Source organism: Zonotrichia albicollis, chromosome 14, assembly GCF_047830755.1.
Source record: "Zonotrichia albicollis isolate bZonAlb1 chromosome 14, bZonAlb1.hap1, whole genome shotgun sequence".
In the NCBI taxonomy this organism is placed as follows: Eukaryota; Metazoa; Chordata; class Aves; order Passeriformes; family Passerellidae; genus Zonotrichia; species Zonotrichia albicollis.
In genome coordinates, this window is record NC_133832.1 from 13,767,544 (window position 1) to 13,784,722 (window position 17,179).

A 17,179-nucleotide genomic window follows, 5' to 3' on the forward strand; every position below is an offset into this window, starting at 1 on the left:
ACGCTTGTCTTCCCCAGCAGCAGCCCCAGCCCATGAGGGGCACAGGGACCTCAGGGTGCCAGCCAGGTGGATGCCTCTCCCCCTGAACACTTACACAGGCTCTGCATCTCCTGCCAATGGTGCCCTTGGGACCAAAGGGCATCATATCAAGCTTGCTCCCTGTAGGAACAAGCCTCTCCCTGCCTGGATCATGAGGAGTGTTCCGCTTGCTTTAATGAATAAAGCAGCAGGGACATTTATCCGGGCATCTACAACCAAAACCATCCTTAATTATCCTTCACATTGTTTTCAAAAATAGCAGCAGAACCGCAGTGCAGGGCAGAGAAAGAAAAAGCGAAAACCATGCCAGTGGACTGGAGTACTCCTGCATGACACCATCTACTCCAAATCCAGAGTCCTACCCAGGCACTCCCAGCCCTAAATCTGAGCTGACTGCTGCTCCAGCGTGCTTTGAAGGCCTAGCACAGGCCCTCAGATGGCTGGAACTGAGGCAGATGCAGTCACATTCTTGGCAGGTCTTCTCAGGGTCATCTTTGATGTGGAGAAGTGCTTGGTATTGTTTTCTGCATTGATGTTTGCCCCTGGTATGTGGAAGGAAAGTCCTTGTGCAGAGCAGCCCCTTGGTGCGGCCTCAGAGCTTGCAACCTGCTGCCTGGAGAGCACTGCCCCTCTCGAGGTCCCTCTGCTACACGCTAAAGGGCTCCTTAGCTCCTCTGGCTGTTTCTTAGTTACCCATATAGCAGAAGTGCTGCCCTCCTGTCTCTTCCCAGTGCATGCAAGCAGCATATTCCATTTCTGTCACTTCCCTGGCAAGGCTGGCTCTTGCCTGAGCAAGATATTGCAGCCCTTGGTTATAGGAACATGAAATTCCTTCTGAAAGAGGATTACAGCCACATTGCCCTAAAGTCAAACCAAGGGCAAAAACTGCACAAAGGGAGGTTGGATCTCTGACTAAACTTTTAGATCCTCCAATGGTAATTACTAGGGGTACAACTTTTACCAAAATCAGATCTTGGTGCCCTACTATTTGTGATGATACAGGCCTTAATTCTTATCCATTAATTGTTATATTATTTCCATCACTGCTTCTCCTAAGCCAATGGCTGATCCACATTCAGCACCCATGCCAGAAATGACACAAACCACAGTTCAGTTTGCTCATGCAGACCAGCAGGTCAACCAATAGCTCAACTTGTGTTCCACAGGTACTTCATTCAAGATAAGGGTAAAAAGCCACTGGACTCCCACTCCAGCTTGGGAGTACCTGTGGGAAGGCAATCACCTGTCCCCCTCTGCAATTCTCATCATTATCAGTTTGAAGAAAATTCCCTCCTTGGCTGCTACCATTACCCTTCATTAGGGCAGAAATGCCAATACAAAGAAAGCTGACCTCCTCCACCCACTGGGACACCTCCAGCAGCCTCCTCCTGGTTGCTAATGTCACCAGAGGAGGAAGTAGGTACAATCCTCATATGAAACTCCATTATTTCATATGGCTCATAACTGTGCTTCGAAGCTAAACACAATATCTTACATAGAACATTCAAGCTGCTGCCTTTCCCAGGGCTCCCAAGGATAGGCTGGAATACCCTTTCCAGCAGCCCAGATGCTTTGGTGGCAGTTTTATCTCATGTGGCTTTCAGCACACAAATGCTTGGTTGAGGAGGTGATTTGAGAGCCTCCTGAGCTCCCAGAAGTTCTGCCTCCAATTACAGGACACAGGAGGGAAAAGTAGTAAAAGAATGCCAAAACAACAGTTTATCAGAATAAATTTCCTGGGGAGCTCCAGAAAACTCTCACCACCACTGCCAAGCGCAGAATGTCACATCCACACATTCTGGTCTGCAGAGAAATGGTGACACAGAGGGGTTCAATGCTGGGTGTCTGCATGTTTCAGCCTTTGTGTGCCTCTGCTGCTGACCTCCAGCCAGACCTGCCCTCCCAACTCCTCCTAACCCTACAAAATGCTCTCAGGGAGCCTAGCCCTTGATTCCACGTCTTCCCTCCAAACAAGGACCCTCACCCCACACCTGTGGCTGACCTGTACCCTACAAGCCCCAGCACACTTCGCCCTCAAAGGTGTCACGACCCTCGACCAGGCTGTGGGTTTAATGGCATGCAATTATGGGAACATCTAAGCAGCCTGAGAAGTGCCCAGTTGCAGGTTCTCATCCTTTTTCAGTCACTCATGGCTCTGCCTTGTATTTTTCTCCAGCCCTGGCCAGGGCAGGAAATGTCACTGCTGGCAGCAATTTAACCTGGCTGACTTCAGTGCTTGCCCAGGGTGAGTAGCAGGAGGGTGATCAGGGGACAGGCAGATTTCCATCTCCCAAAGGCAGGGGCAGGGAGGTCAGGGAGAAAGCACCCAGCACCAGCACAGGACAGAGGGAAGCACTGGAGGCCCCCAGCCCTTGCAGGCAGCCTCAGAGGCAGGGCACATCTACAACATGCAGGAACAGCATCCTGTACAGATCTGCTGTTCACAACAGATGTGGAAAATATTGTACTTTTTGTGTCCAAAGAAGGGAATTTGAGAGGGGAAGACTTGAGCAGCAAAACTGTGGGGTTTAAACAGTTTGAAAAAAGTCTGTGCTTTCTCTCTCTTGTGTATTTCAGTGCAGTGGTACAGGTTTTGATCCATTCAAGGCTGAATTTAAAGTTCTTTTCTAGCATTCTGGCTCAGAAATCAAGCATACTTGCAGCTTTTCAATATTCTCTCTTCTTTTAGCCCTTTATTCCCCAGCTCACACAAGAACAATACTTCTAAATGCAACTCCCTAGTGAAGATGTAAAAATATCTGGGATCATTAAAAAGCCATCAAGGCCATTGCACTATAGAGTGCTCTTTGCTGTCCTGATAGAATCCCAGGAAAGTACACAGCTGGGCCTTGCAGAAGTTTGTGTTTCTCCTCCTGAAGATTCTCAATTAAATATTTTTAACCTACTTGTCACAAAGCACATTAGAAGTAAAAGTAATTTGCATTCCTTGGACATTTTTTCATAAAGAAGAATGAAGATTTATCCCCCAAGTTAATCCCTGGTATAAGCAGTCATTCCACTACAACTCCTCAGTAAAAATAATAAGGAAGAAAAGTCAATGGAGTCATTACATAAAGCTGAGCAAAGCCAGGCTAATCTATATGTAATGTGGGAAGCCCCAAAACACAACCACAGAGCAGCAGGCACAAAAACATCAGCTTTTAAACTCACATCTAGAATTTCCCATTGTGTCTTGCAGAAACACCATGTTAGATTCCCACTGAATGCGATTAAAACACTACAGGAAAGATTATTATTCCTTCTACTGCTAAAGATAGGTATTCAGCAGCGGGGACTTTTGTTACTGCTTGGAAAAGCCAATCTGTGGCAGGATTTCCAGTGCAACTTGTGAAATTGAAGTGGAAAGTAGAGCAACTGTGATTGTCCACGGCACGTGAGCTATGCTTGCAGCTGCGAGGGACTCTGGGTAGCTTTGCACACTCAAGCAATTAATTCTAGGGTTGAAGGCAACTCTACACTCAAGGATCTTCAAAAGGGAAAGAGAAATCACAATGCCACCTCGGGTTCACGACTGATTCATAACAGATGCAGGGACTGCAGCCCTTGTGGTTCCATGTCAAGTCTGGAGACGTTTTGATGAATTCTGAGCAGATGGAGCATAAACACAATCCCTCACCCATGCACGTTTACTGCCCATCAGTAATTGCACTGTACAGGGGCTTAATGGCCAGACCTCCCACCCAAATATTTCATCCACACTCTAGAGCAGTGAAAACCCCGTGCCCTGACCACAAGAGCTGCCACACAGCCACCAAACAAGGGCCACCAAATCTGAAACCTCAACCAAGAGTCAGCAGCCTTGGCCAGTGGCCTGGCACAGAGACATCACATTTCAAGGCTATCAAGGTGTCCAAGGACCTATACCAGTCACTGCTAACTTGCAACTCACTCCTGGAGTCTGAGTATTTTATTTTAGTTAAGCAACTTCTTCCTTGCTAATATTCTCTGCCCTTCCATACATGTTCTGGCCTATTGCCAGCTGTTTGCCTCATTTCTCTTCAAGAAAAATTAACATGGAAGCCAACTTCTTTTCCCCCTTATCCTCACAGACAGTATTTTAATATTATCCCCATAAGTCAAAGAAATTTGAATGATTATCTCATTTAAGGATGCTGTTTGTGCTGCCTACAGAACTGCATTCTGCCTCTAATAGTATCTGAACAGCTATTCTTTTTTGTTTTTCCTGGCACTTGGGGTGATTCAAACTCCTGCCTGCTCTTTCAGCCTCACATTTTATTACTCCATAACCAGGTAGAGAGAAAGTAAATGTCTCTCTGCCCAATTAAATGATTACAATAAATCTTCCACAGCCCACAGGAAATGAGCTGAGTTTGTTAAAAGGAAATCACTAATATTTGTTATCTTACATAATCACTTCAAGGGGATTATTGACTGCTCCCTATACGATACAATCCAGACAAAAATTAAAGACAAATCTCATGTCAAAAAAGCAGTCACCCCACTTAAACAACTCCCAAGTGATTTATATGAAGAGGGAGGTAAACATTTAAGTAACCAATACATCACAGCTCTTTTATTCCCCCAAAAAGTGACTTTACAGAAAAAGTCTGGAGTCTAACTTGTGCTGCATGTGTGGCACCAAGTACAAGTGGCTTCTGCCCTGTGCAGATGGCTCAAGCTTACTGTTGTCACAAAAGTGCTGTTTGCTCATGTGAACTGCCTCTCCCCACACCCTGGAGCAAGGAGAAAATCATCAGCTGCTCCATAATAGATGCCTGTAGCATCTCTGACTCACTGTAATTTAAAGGCAATATTAAGAACAACATATGACCATTACACAAGCAAACATGGTTATTTCCACTGCAGAAGGCATTTAATTTCCTGCTGTTGTTGTTCCCTAGACAGGGAGGAAAGCATCCACCTGGGGAAGTGGGCTGTGGTGACTCTACCACGCAACAGAGATTGAGCTGGGTCCCACCCATGCTCAGGTACCACCACCGCCTTTAGGTACAGAACAACAGGGAGAGATGCTGCCCATCATGGCTCCAAGGGACACGGGTGTAGCAGTTTGTTTAGAGGGGGGGTCTCCAGGGGGCATCCTAAGCTGTACATTCCCTGGTATCAGCAGGCAGGCAAGGAGACTCCACATGGCTTCTGAGGGCGCTAATTAGATGAGGGTTTATTGGGGGTCCCACCCCCAGGGGCAGCATGGTTTCTGAGGGAGAAGGGGGAAACGGGGAGGGAGGGGGAGAGAGCGAAAGCCTTGGGAGAAAAAGGGCCAAGAGAAAACTCTGTGTTCTCCCCCCACAGCCTAACAGGGAGATTCAAAGTGGGCACAGAATAAGAGTTGGCCCATTGGGATCACAGATCCATGATACTTCAGGGGAGGATCACAGGCTGGGAATAAACTCGAGGGATGAGACAGAGCACACCATTTAACTAAAATGCAACACCACACGTGGGGACAAATACTCAGGGCACAGAGCTCACCACGGACACTTTGCTGACGACGTCCCTGGCGACGGCCAGGCCCTGGGCGAAGGTGCGAGCGGCCACGAAGGCGCGCGTCACCTGCAGCTTCAGCTTCCTGGGCACATCCCCGAAGGGCTTCAGCTGCTCCGTGTACTTGCTGACGCACTCCAGGTACTCGTCCGTGAAGTGGTACTGGGGGTTCACCAGGCGGAACATGCGCTCCAGCAGGCGCGCCCAGAACTCGTTGAGCATCTCCTCCAGGTTGACGTTGCCGCCCACGTAGTAGCGCTTGAGCTCCACGAAGAGGTCCTTGAAGAGCTCCGAGTTCTGCATGTACAGCCGGCCGTACGTCCGCACAAACATGTCGTTCAGGGACTTCTCTGCGTTCTCCAGCAGCTCTTTGAAGAACTCTAGGAAAGAGGGAGAGAGGATATGGTAAACGCAGGCAGAGAAAACCCCATGCCCCGACCACAAGAGCTGCCACACAGCCACAAAACAAGGGCCAGCAAATATGAAACCTCACTAAGAGTCAGCTGGCTTGGCCAGTGGCCTGGCACAGAGACATCCACTTCATCTGCCACCACTCCACTCCCACCAGGACAGCATCCCTGAGCCTGAAAGGTTTTGTGATCTCCTAAGAGTGACCCCACGTGTCACACACAGAGCTCCACAAACCCAGCCTCAACCAGCAGCACATTCATGTACCTTAAGAGTCATCTCTGTTATCTCTATCATCAAGGTGTCCAAGGACCTACACCTGTTGTGTGTTCACACACTCCTACAACCGCTGCTTACCTGGAGGATTAGCACAACGAGACCATCATCAAACTGAAATGGAAAATTAAAGGACTGCTCCAGAAATTTGTCATGTCTACACCTCAAAACCACGTCTATATCTCAAAATTTTTGATTACTCTTCATAAGCCAATCCCCAAAAGTCTCAATAGACTGAAAGACTTTTATGAGTGAAATATCTCCTGATACAGAGATGTGAAAGATCTCCTGATACAGAAATATCTCCTACGAATATCTCCTACAAGAAGTGAAATATCTCCTGATACAGATATGAATATCATGATTACGAGTCAGCAAAAAAGACAAAAAAATTGCAAACGTTTCTGATGTTTCCATTTAGGCATCTTAAAAGATGTAATTTCTAAAAACAACATATTGGAAAGAATAAAGGTGGTTTTGTGAAACAGATGTTTTGCACAAATGAGTCCTTCTTCCTAGTTCTTGACAATTCATTTTCCAAGATAATCATAAACCAGATTAAAAAATTTTTTTTTAAATTTTAAAGCAAATTTTAAAAATCTACCTGCAGGTTCTTTCTTCCATCCTGCAAGTTCATCATCTCTCAGGGCAAGGCCTGACCACTTACCCAGTTGGCCCTGATCACAGAAGGGGCTTCAGATATTTGTGGCAGTGAGAAAACCCCCACAAATATACCAGAATTTGCTTAAAATCTGAGGGCTAAACACTTGGCACAATACCAAGAGATTTTTCCAATGACGAAGGACAGATAGGGTCTGTGATCTAATTTTCTAAAAGCAAATCCCCACTTTGGTTCACTCTCTGGGAGCACTGGACAGCCCAGAGTGGCTGCTGCCATGTCCTGGCAGTGCCACATGTGTCCCCAACACTGGTAACAGGTTGACCCAATGCTGATACCACTGCAGAAGCAGTTTAAAGAACACATCCTCCAAGAATTCATCACCACAACCTTGACACGTGGGCCTAAGCACAAACTACCCTGCCTCAAAGCCTTGGAGATTTGGCATAGATGAGATAAAATAAAATAAAATATTAAAATTAAAAATAAAATTTTAAAATAAAAAAAAATAATTTAAAATTAAAGAATAATAATTAAAAATTAAAAATAAAATAAATTTTAAAAATAAAAAAATACAAAATTAGAAATAAAATAAATAAAAGAATAATTAAAAATTGAAAATTAAAATAAAATAAAATAAAATAAAATAAAATAAAATAAAATAAAATAAAATAAAATAAAATAAAATGGTCCAGCAGGCCAAAAGCATTTGGGCCATTTTGGACGAAAACTCCCAGCTCTATGGCTTTGGGGGCAGCTAAGGAGAGCAAGGTAGGTGCCACCGGGACCCAGCCTCCCATGCCTGTTTGCTCCAGCCCCACAGGGAGCACCAGCACCCCAGGGAGCAGGAGCAGCAGGGTGAGGAAGCAGATTATTTTATGCATGCCACCAGCAATTGAAGATTCTGACCTCTGCTTTTCTGTGACTCATATTCAATAAATATTTTTTAATAAAACATGCCTCTGTGGTTTTCTAAATCCTCAAAGGAGCAATGCTTAGAGCTAGAAGTTGTTATAAGGGGGAGGGGGGGAATATTTTGGCCCAGTGTGAATTTAAACCTTGTTAAAAGACATTATAAGTATGCTGAAGTTCAGATTTTCGTCTTCAAAGTGCTCCAGTACAAACAAAGCCTAACACAGAAAACATTTTCTGGAAAAACTGAAACATTCCATGAGTTCCTGATGAACAAAGTCATGGGGTTCAATGCCTGACATGGCTGTATATAATGCAGCCTCTTAGGAGCACAAGAGAAATGATCCAGGGAAGAGGAGATTGATTTCAAACACCCAACACGTCCTCTGTCCAATATCAGCAGGAACCTCCACTTTCGTTCCCATGACTGGCATTTCCTCTCCAGGAAGATTTTTTTCTGTTGAGTTTATACTATAGAGATTAGCTTGGTGTATATTAATTTCTAATTCACTTAATCATTTTGAAGGCTCACTTCCTTCCTTGGCTCAGACCTTTTAGTAACACCAAATAAGTTGTTTATTTAAATACTTCTGTACCAGGCACAAAACCTGATAGATGCATCAGCAAACTCTTCAAAAATAATTAGATTTTTAAAATTATATTGATGGCAAATCTATCAGATAACTCCAATCATCAGTCTAAAGAACCCAAAGCAATGATTTAAGCCAAGAAAGTTATCTTAAGTAATACATCCATATTACCATAACCAATTTATTCTCCTGACCAAACTAATTTTATTGGTTACACTCCAAAGTGGAAGTTTAATAAACTGTATCCAGGCTTTAGAGCTCTTCATCTCTTAGCAATTTTTCATGTGGGCTAGAACCAGGTATGTTCATTAATTATCACAAAGAAAATCCTGCAATCTAATTAGCAGCAAATACCTGCACACCTGCAGCCTTCCAGCCAGCAGCTTTTCCCTGCCCAAAAGGAAGGTAAATAAAGGAAACAAAAACTTCCCACCACAATCAGGCACTTCCAAAATCCCAACGCAGCACTGTTGAAGGAGGCAGCACGCATGCACAGCGCTGCTGTCTCTGGCTCAAGCTTTAGCCACCATTTTCATGGACACAAAACTGCCCTTCTCAAGTGCCACTGCCCAGAGAAGAAGGGCAGGAGGGCAGAGGAGTTGTGTCTGCAGCCTGGAGTCAGCACATGCCTGTATCCCTGAACGTGCCACACAGGGTGCCCTGGTGCCTGTGGCATGGCTACTGGGTGCCACTGCTGGCACCTCCAGGCTCCTGGGGTGGAGGTAGGGTTGGATGGAGGGCAGGGTGATGTCAAGCATGGCACTGGGGATGCAGGGACACACAACACAGCAAGCAGGGATGGACCCAGCAGTGGGATGTGCATGGCATCTTCCTCCATGCAATGCACAGCTCTTGTAACCCGGTCAGCAGGTTACGAGTTTTATTATTATTATATATCTATACATAGATAAATATATAATTATATCTATAGATATAATTAAATTATATCTATAGATATATTTTAGTGTAGCTATTGGCACAGTGGAAGCCTGCATCCCCAGTTTCTATCTCCACATCAAGAAATCAGCTCGGGTGCCACAAGGAACATTCATCTTTTCTCTGTGCAAACTATGGGCATAGATGCCTGCAAGGAAAAGAAAAAAGGCTGAAAGTCCTTTTTATGAGTTAAATGCTAATCTGACTAGTAACTTGCTATATCTAATTAGATACTAATTCTCCCCTTCACAGAAATGAGCTGATTAGCAAACACCAACATAACCCAGCATTAACCTTGCCAGAACAAGAAGAAAAATGGCAGGTTCCTCTCTTACGTCTCGACTGTTTGCTGGGTAAAATAAATGACCACCTTTCATTTGTATTAGAAGTTGACTTGTTCTCAAACAAAGCAAACACACAAAGGCCTCGGTTGCTTATTTTACAGCACTGTAAAAGCACGTTTTACAGCTGTGTTGCAAGCAATCTGTACTCATTAAATTATCACTCTGACAGGCTTCCTGTGAAAAGCTGTCAAATGCAAACATTTTTCACAGACGACAAATCATACTTTGCCAGTGCTCCCTCAGCCCCTGCTATCTGGAGGGATGGCAGGCTCTCTCTTCCCTCCAGTTATCTTGTTTAAACTCCCTGGACAAGGGCTGGCCCCTCTTGTCGACAAACAGGCGCACACAGGGTTGGGAAGGGTTTCACAAACTGACCTGCCAGAGCAGCACGTGGCTCCAAGGTCCCCTGGCTCTCCTGACTGAGAGCAGAGCCTGCAGAGAGGGCTGGCTGGCACAGAGAGAATGAACAAAGGCAAGGCTTTGGGATAACATGGCACAGCCAGCTCTGGTCCATCCTGACCAGGGAGCAAGGCAATGCTTCAGCACACCTCAGCCAAGTCCTGCTGATGCAAAGTCACCTTCTCACTCAAGGCGATGCTCAGGAGGACGAGGCTGAGGGAACCAGCACGGTGGGACCAGAGCCACAAAACCTTTCTTAATGTCAAGAAACAATTTTAAAATTTGTCTGTATTGCAGAATGAATCCTGTGCATGCCACAGGCTTTGATGCTCAAAGGAAGATCACATTTCCAATGCAATTAACTTTAAGAGGCAGAAGAGGCAGTAATCTGCACACAGGCAATCTACAACTCTGGGTTCTGTTTATTCTTTTAACATTTTTTAATTTCAGGGTAGAATTTCAATGCCCACTACTTGGGGAAAGCCTAGAGATGTCAGGAAATGGTAAGAAAGTCAGGATGTGACATATGTGCCATCTCTCCAATAAAAATCCTGGGGAGGGAAGTGTCTGCTTTGGAACAAATCCTTCTTTAAAAGAGCACATTGAGAAACATAACCATAGTTACTCGGCAATTTCCTTTTTTTCAGATAATAAGATGTATTACCTCTCTGCAGCTTGAGGGCAGACCGGCCCTGCCAGTAACCCAGTGCAGAACACTGCATCTCCCCAAGGTGCTTCCACATGACATCAGATTGCACTCCCAGAGTAATTCAAAACAATCTTTCTTCCAAATTGCAGATACATGAGCTAATTGAAGAAACACTCCACCCACTGTGAGACAGAATAAATCCCACCTCCAGACAACACACCTACTTCTTTTGACTTTCAGACCCAATATATTTTTGATCTTGGATTCATAGGTGTCACCTGAAAATATTTCTTGTTTGTTTTGGTTTTTTTTAAAAGTAAGAAGGGATGCAGTGTTTTCCTATTCCTTGTGCTAACATTTTCAGATATTTCAAGAGTGGGATTTCCATACAAGAGCGCTTTTGCTGAGGAGAGTCCACTGCTGCAGGGCACAGTCCTACCTAAATCAAAGGCAGCTCCTGGAAATGAGATGAACACATCAAAGGGGCACATTCCCCTTCACCCACAGACAGGTTTGGCACTTCCATGTGCTGGCAACAAAGGAAACAGCAGAAAAAACTGCCTGGTCTGAGCTGCCCCCTGCCACCACCTGCCCTGTGTCAGGACCCCAGCCCTGGTGTCCCCAGGGCTGAATCCAGAGCTGACCACAGCCAGAGTGCAAAGCTGTGCTTCCAATTTCTTTATCTTCAGGAGCAAAACACATTTATTTCAGGGAATTCTTTCACTCAGAGAGGCACAGTGCTCCTCAGCACCACACTTACAGCTCTTGCTGCCACTGCAAAGAGTCAAATCACCAGTGACCCAGGGCTCAGCACCTAAAACCCCCACATTTTATAGAACAAAGGAAACCTTAACTGCAGTGCAAAAAAAGGTCAAGTCTTATCCAAGAGCTCAGCAAGGCTGCTGAGCACATGTGCTTGCTACATACATCCTTCTGTTGGCCATGTTCAGGTGCTGGGGCCCTTCCAAAGAACACCAGGGCTGCCTTTCTGCTCCCAAAAGCCACCAGACATGCTGCATTTCCCAGGCACCAGTTTCCCTTAGTTAAGAGCTGAGTTTTCAATTGGCCTTGTTCTGTTTGAGGTTTGCAAATCAACTACACAAACAGATCCCAGGTAGACATGCAATTACTCAACCACCTTAAAAAACAAATAAAACCAGGTTCAAGCACGCATGCGGAACATGCTGAATTTTTATGGGCACAATTAATTAGTTTCAGATAATTTGCCACCCAGCATTTTGAGCATACTCCTAATACATTGTCCAGATTATGATTAATTAAGGACCGTCTGTCTTACCAAAACCTTTAATTTGCTTGTCTGTATAGACAGTTATGCTTTCTAGTGTGTACAAGAGAACACTGCCACAAAGAGATTAATTATATTTTCTCCTTAAAAGGCTTACTCATAAAATGTCCACAACAGCAAGATGGATTCCCAGACAAATGCTCCTGCCCAAGCCATGGCCCCATGGGCTATGCTGTGGACAGGCTGGCTCTGTCCCTGGGTTTTCCAGAGGTGCAGATGCAAACTCCACCCTGCAGCTGCTCCTACTGTCTAAAGCAAAAGTCAAGACAGATAAATGGAATGTGGGAGAAAAGAGACAAATGTTTCTCAGCTCTCTTCACCTGGAGGCTGAAGCCGTCCACAGCCATGCCACCTAGTCCAAAGGGAGAAAAGCAATTAATTTTTTCTGAATGTGCTTCATTATTTTTAATATGCTTTCACTTCCTTTATTGCATATACAGCATTTGTAATTTCCACCAGGGAAAAACAAATCCTGGCTTAACAACCTTTTTCCGGAAGTGTTGAGAAACCGATGAACACATAGTGTTAACACATTTATTGAATATGAACTCAGAAGGGCAGGGCAGATCCACAAGCTGTTTATCTGTCCTGTTTTCAAACATGTGTTAGCACTTATTGACATGGGAAGAACTCTTTCACAGGGGTTGAAGAAGTACAGGCTTAAATCTTGCCAGTGTCACAGCAAACAGCCACAATATGTGAATGCTGCAGAGCTGGGAGGAACAACATCTCTTTGCTTGATTAGTGAAAGTCAAGACAAAATAAACAACTAGGTCACAGTCTCATAGGTTAAAAAAAAACCAAAACCACCAAAAAACAAGGTATCTAGAAGTTCTGGTTTCTAGAGCACCGTGGGGCTAGTGGAGCCCAGAAGAGCAGGGCAAAAAACAACACAGAGCACTGGGTAACACCATCATACTGACACTGAGCTTATTGGAGATTAAGGAGCAATGAAGAAGGAGGACAGTGGGGAGATGGCTGTCTGTGATCCAAGAAACAAACAGCAGCACATTGCATCCTGCTGTACGTACCTGACATCCCCTGAATTAGGCAAACAGAGAAAAATGCCCTTGGGTCCCTTCTTAGGCCATCCTGCTCTGCCACATCCATGCAGGAGGAGCCCAGACTTCATAGCCTCCTCATTCCTGGTTTCAGGGACTGTCACTGCTCACACATCCCATTTTTGGTCAGCTATGCTGAGTTTTCTCCTCCTGCTTCCATGCTGCCTCCTCCCCAGGCAGCAGGTCCATCATTCCCAGCACTTCCATTTCCCTCCTTTCAACAACTCTTCCTCAAGGCACCTCCCTGCAGCTCTTTCTTCTTTCTCTATTATTTGCTCTTCCTGCTACTCCCCTCACACCTAATTTTCACTGCACCCATTCCTCAATCTCTTCAGCCACACCTGTGATGTCTCAGGTGCTTCAGCTTTTGCCCCTCATCCGTTTGGTACCAATACACCAAGTTCCCAGCCCAAACTCCGCCTGCAGGTGAGCTCCTTCAGGCTGCCTCCCACACCCTCCCAACGCAAAGGAACTTTCTGGGACACTCACTAAGGTATTTCACAGGTACAGGCTTTACCAAGCCTCCCCTCCTACTGCTGTCAGAGTGTGAGGAGGGCCTGCACTACTGAACACTGGGGATGTCTTTCTTGTTCCCATTACCTCAGCTACCCTCATCTCATTACACTTGCACAGAGAGCTCTTCCAGCTGGGGCTGCCTCTTATTTGTTCAGCCAGAATCTGAGTGGCTGGACACTAAGACATTACAGTACATTAAACACTAATAAAACAGCCCTGCACCAGTGGGTTATCACACCCTCAAACCAAACCACCACCACCAAAATGGGCATCCAGGGCAGCAGCTACCAGGCCTATGCACATAGGCTTGGTGCTCCTTTGTGCAGGAAGGAGGAAGAGAGAGTTAATTTTAAACAGACAAACAATAGCTCATTGACTGGTTGACAGCAATTAGTAACCAGAGAGCACCAGGCACGTTTCCTGTAGCCATGTACAAAGCCTGCTGCTTGCATCTTTGCTTTTGGGAAAAAAAGCCAAAAGGATAAGAGGAGTTTACTTGTGACCCCAAGATCAGAATTGATTTGACTTGAGATCATATAAGAGTGTTTCATTCCCCCCAAGCTCGTATACTATATCCTTTTGCCTCTTGCTGAAATTTTTGCTTAGTTGCAAGATCTAGGATATTTTTTTTCCTCTCCTAACCAACAGGGCAGGAACCCCCTTCACTTCACCCCATGAGATTTCCTACTTCTGTGGCAACTTGAACTTGACCTTAAGATCTCTCCAATCCTCCCAAAAGAGAGGTCTGGCTCTCACCACTGTCAGACAAGCACCACCCTTCTCAATGAACAAGACTAAAAATCATAGTGGTGTATGTACCTCCTTAAAAACCTCCAGATGGAGAGGAGCCAGTTGAATAAAAACAAAGAATAAACAAACTTCCATCCAAGGCACAGACAGCAGACAATTTGTTTCATTGCTGTTGCACTGAGTGGGAAAGCACAAACAAAAAGCCCACAAGTGGGATTTTCTAAAGGAAGTGTGTTGGTGGTTGCTCCCTCCAGCTTCTCAGTGACTCCCTCCCTATCCTTGGGAAGCAGCAATGTGAAACCAAGTCCAAAGGATTGCCTCTCCACAACAGCTTCTTTGAGGTAAATCTTCCCAGCACTTTCTGCCCTGGTTGCTGTGAGGTTTGGTGGGAAGGGCAGAACAAGGCTGCACCTTCACCTCAACGTGAGGGGGTGCAAAAACCAAACCACCCTATTATCTGTGCCTTTATGATGCCATGGCCATCAGTGCACTCACCTGAAGGTAGGCAGCATTGGGAGAGCTCTCCCACCACACAGGTTTGTTCAGAAGCTCAAACTCCATGCAGCTGTGGCACAGCAGAGGTCCAGCACTCAGTGCTCCAGCTGTGCCAAAACACACAGCAGATATGAACGTGCTGCAGCCAGCAGTGACCCCATGGTCCTGGCTGCCACAGACATGGGGGGACCCTGCCAAAGAAGCAGGACAAAGGCCCAGGTCTCTGCTCTCACAGGCAGTTTCCAGTAAAAGAGTTAATGTGAAATGAAGGTCCCCAAAGGGCAGTTATTTTGGTAAGGCAGAGCACCCCGATGGGCTGCCAAATTCTAACTATAGGAGCAGCAGGCTGGGCACCTGTGGGGCTCATCTTTCACTGTTTGCCTCCACACTGCCTGAAGCAGCAGAAAGGAGACCACCAAAAGCTTTCTCTTGTCCCCTCTGTGTCCTTCCAAGTTATTAATACATCCCAGCTATGCATCCCACTGCACCAGTACACCTCCCTGATAACTCCTGGTGATAGCAAGCTGGAAGCAAAGGGTTATGTGAACAACAAAAACTAAATTCTGAAATTAATTACAGGCTTTTTCCTCCAGTTTCAGCAGAGCTTGGAAGCTATTTGGCCAATGTTCTTCTGACCAGTCCCTTGGATACAGCCACATGCCCATTATCAGAAGATAATCATGTACCCAGGAGTAACACAGGGCTCACACTTTGGTCAGGGGCACTCTGGAATGTTTCAAAGATACTCATCATGATCACACTTTGTACCTGTAGCTACCCTGCCCAATACAAACACGGAGCCCACAAACAGGAATCCCTCTGCCCTCTCCCTCTACAGCAGAGGGGTCGTGTGCACCATGGACTTGGGGACCCCTGGCCAGCTCTTCCTTCTTGGATTTGGTTTCTTTCCACTTATTGTCCCTAAAGGGTTTCCTTTTACACTTCTGTATTTGTTTTATCTTAAATGCTAATGGAAAATCCAGAGAGATCGGATCAGAAATTGAACTCTTGGCATTTAATCACTTCCCAGATGCTGGTGTGGGCTGTACCATTTGATACAACTCCTTCTGTCATCTGGGCATTGGGAACACCAAACCTACTGCCAGCCCAGCCCAGAGACAGACCCCTCACACACTTCCCCAGAAGTCTGCTGCCTTGCTTAAGTCTGGAATGCACAAAAGAAAAGGGACACATATTGGTTTAAGTGCAACACCAAAAGTGCTTGCGAAATACAGGGGCAGGAGAAAAAAGGAGCTTGTGGGACTCAGCAGCCCCTCTATTTTTTGCCCCCAGAAAAGGGCTTAGCACAACAGTTATATCTTCCAAGAGATTCAGGACGTGTCTTTAAAAAGTGAAAAGTAAGAACATCTTATCTAGGAAGCAACGGAACAGCGGAAACACTGCAGAAGAGTTATGGGCTATGTCCTGTCCTGGCTCCAATTCCTCAAAACAGCTGAGCAGCTTCCCCAAAGCAATATTGGCTAGCACAGACCCTGGCGTGGAAAACTTCAGCCTCAAAGGGCAAAAGAGGTGAAAGTTCGAATTTAATACATGGAACTGAGCATTTATATAACTGTGCAGTCTTAATGTCACCATTAATTCCAATAATGTTATTAATCCCCAAGAGAGTGAAGGGGAGGGTAGTAAGTTGTGAAGATAAGACAAGGCACAAGAGATTTTATTTAAAAAAATAAGGAGGGGGTGTTTAAATCCTTGACTGCTATAGCTGATTCTATGGCACAGTTACAGCTTTCCCATTAATGTCATTGTCATGGAGGGAGACACTTACATGGCCAGAAAATTTTACCCACTAATTTCTTAGTGAAGCTCATAAACATATCCAAGATTAACCAGCAAATCTTCACCTCTAAAATAATTTAGCAATGGTGAATCCAACAACTCACAAAGTATTTTTTATTTTAACAAAAAAGCATTTCCTCTGCTGCTGAAAATGCATCTCTTACGGCAAGGCTGGCATCAGGCTGGTGGTTTAAATTACAACAGGAGAGACCTCCAGGGGCATACATACCTGTACTGTAAGCAAATATTAGACAGGATATATAAGATAGGGGACTCCTGAGCTCACAAGTTCTCCCAGTGCCTGCAAACCAAATACACACAGGAGGATCTGATGCTGTCACTTTATGCACTGGGAGCTGAAATGACTCCTGGTCAGCCCTTTGGGGGTGGATAATCAGCAGATTGTTCCATGCTCCTGATTAAAGAGCAGATAATCCATTTCTGAACGGCTTTGGTGTCAGATCAGAGCAATTCTGGCAACAGTTCCAACAGCACAGAGTGCTCCAGCAACAGCTGAAGCAAACACTCCAGAAGCCACAGGGCATCCCAGCCTCCATCCAAAGGATGTGCCGCCACTTGGACTGTCCTTCTGCAG

General features: G+C 45.4%; 1 protein-coding gene across 1 annotated transcript in view; it reads right to left on the reverse strand.

Moving 5' to 3' along the window:
- The window catches only part of GPC4 (glypican 4), a 68,055-nt gene that overhangs the window by 17,292 nt on the left and 33,584 nt on the right, over positions 1-17,179 (reverse strand). The window contains exon 3 of the mRNA XM_074551255.1: positions 5,512-5,903. Coding sequence (XP_074407356.1) covers positions 5,512-5,903 — 392 coding nt within the window. The remainder of the gene's footprint in view (positions 1-5,511; positions 5,904-17,179) is intronic.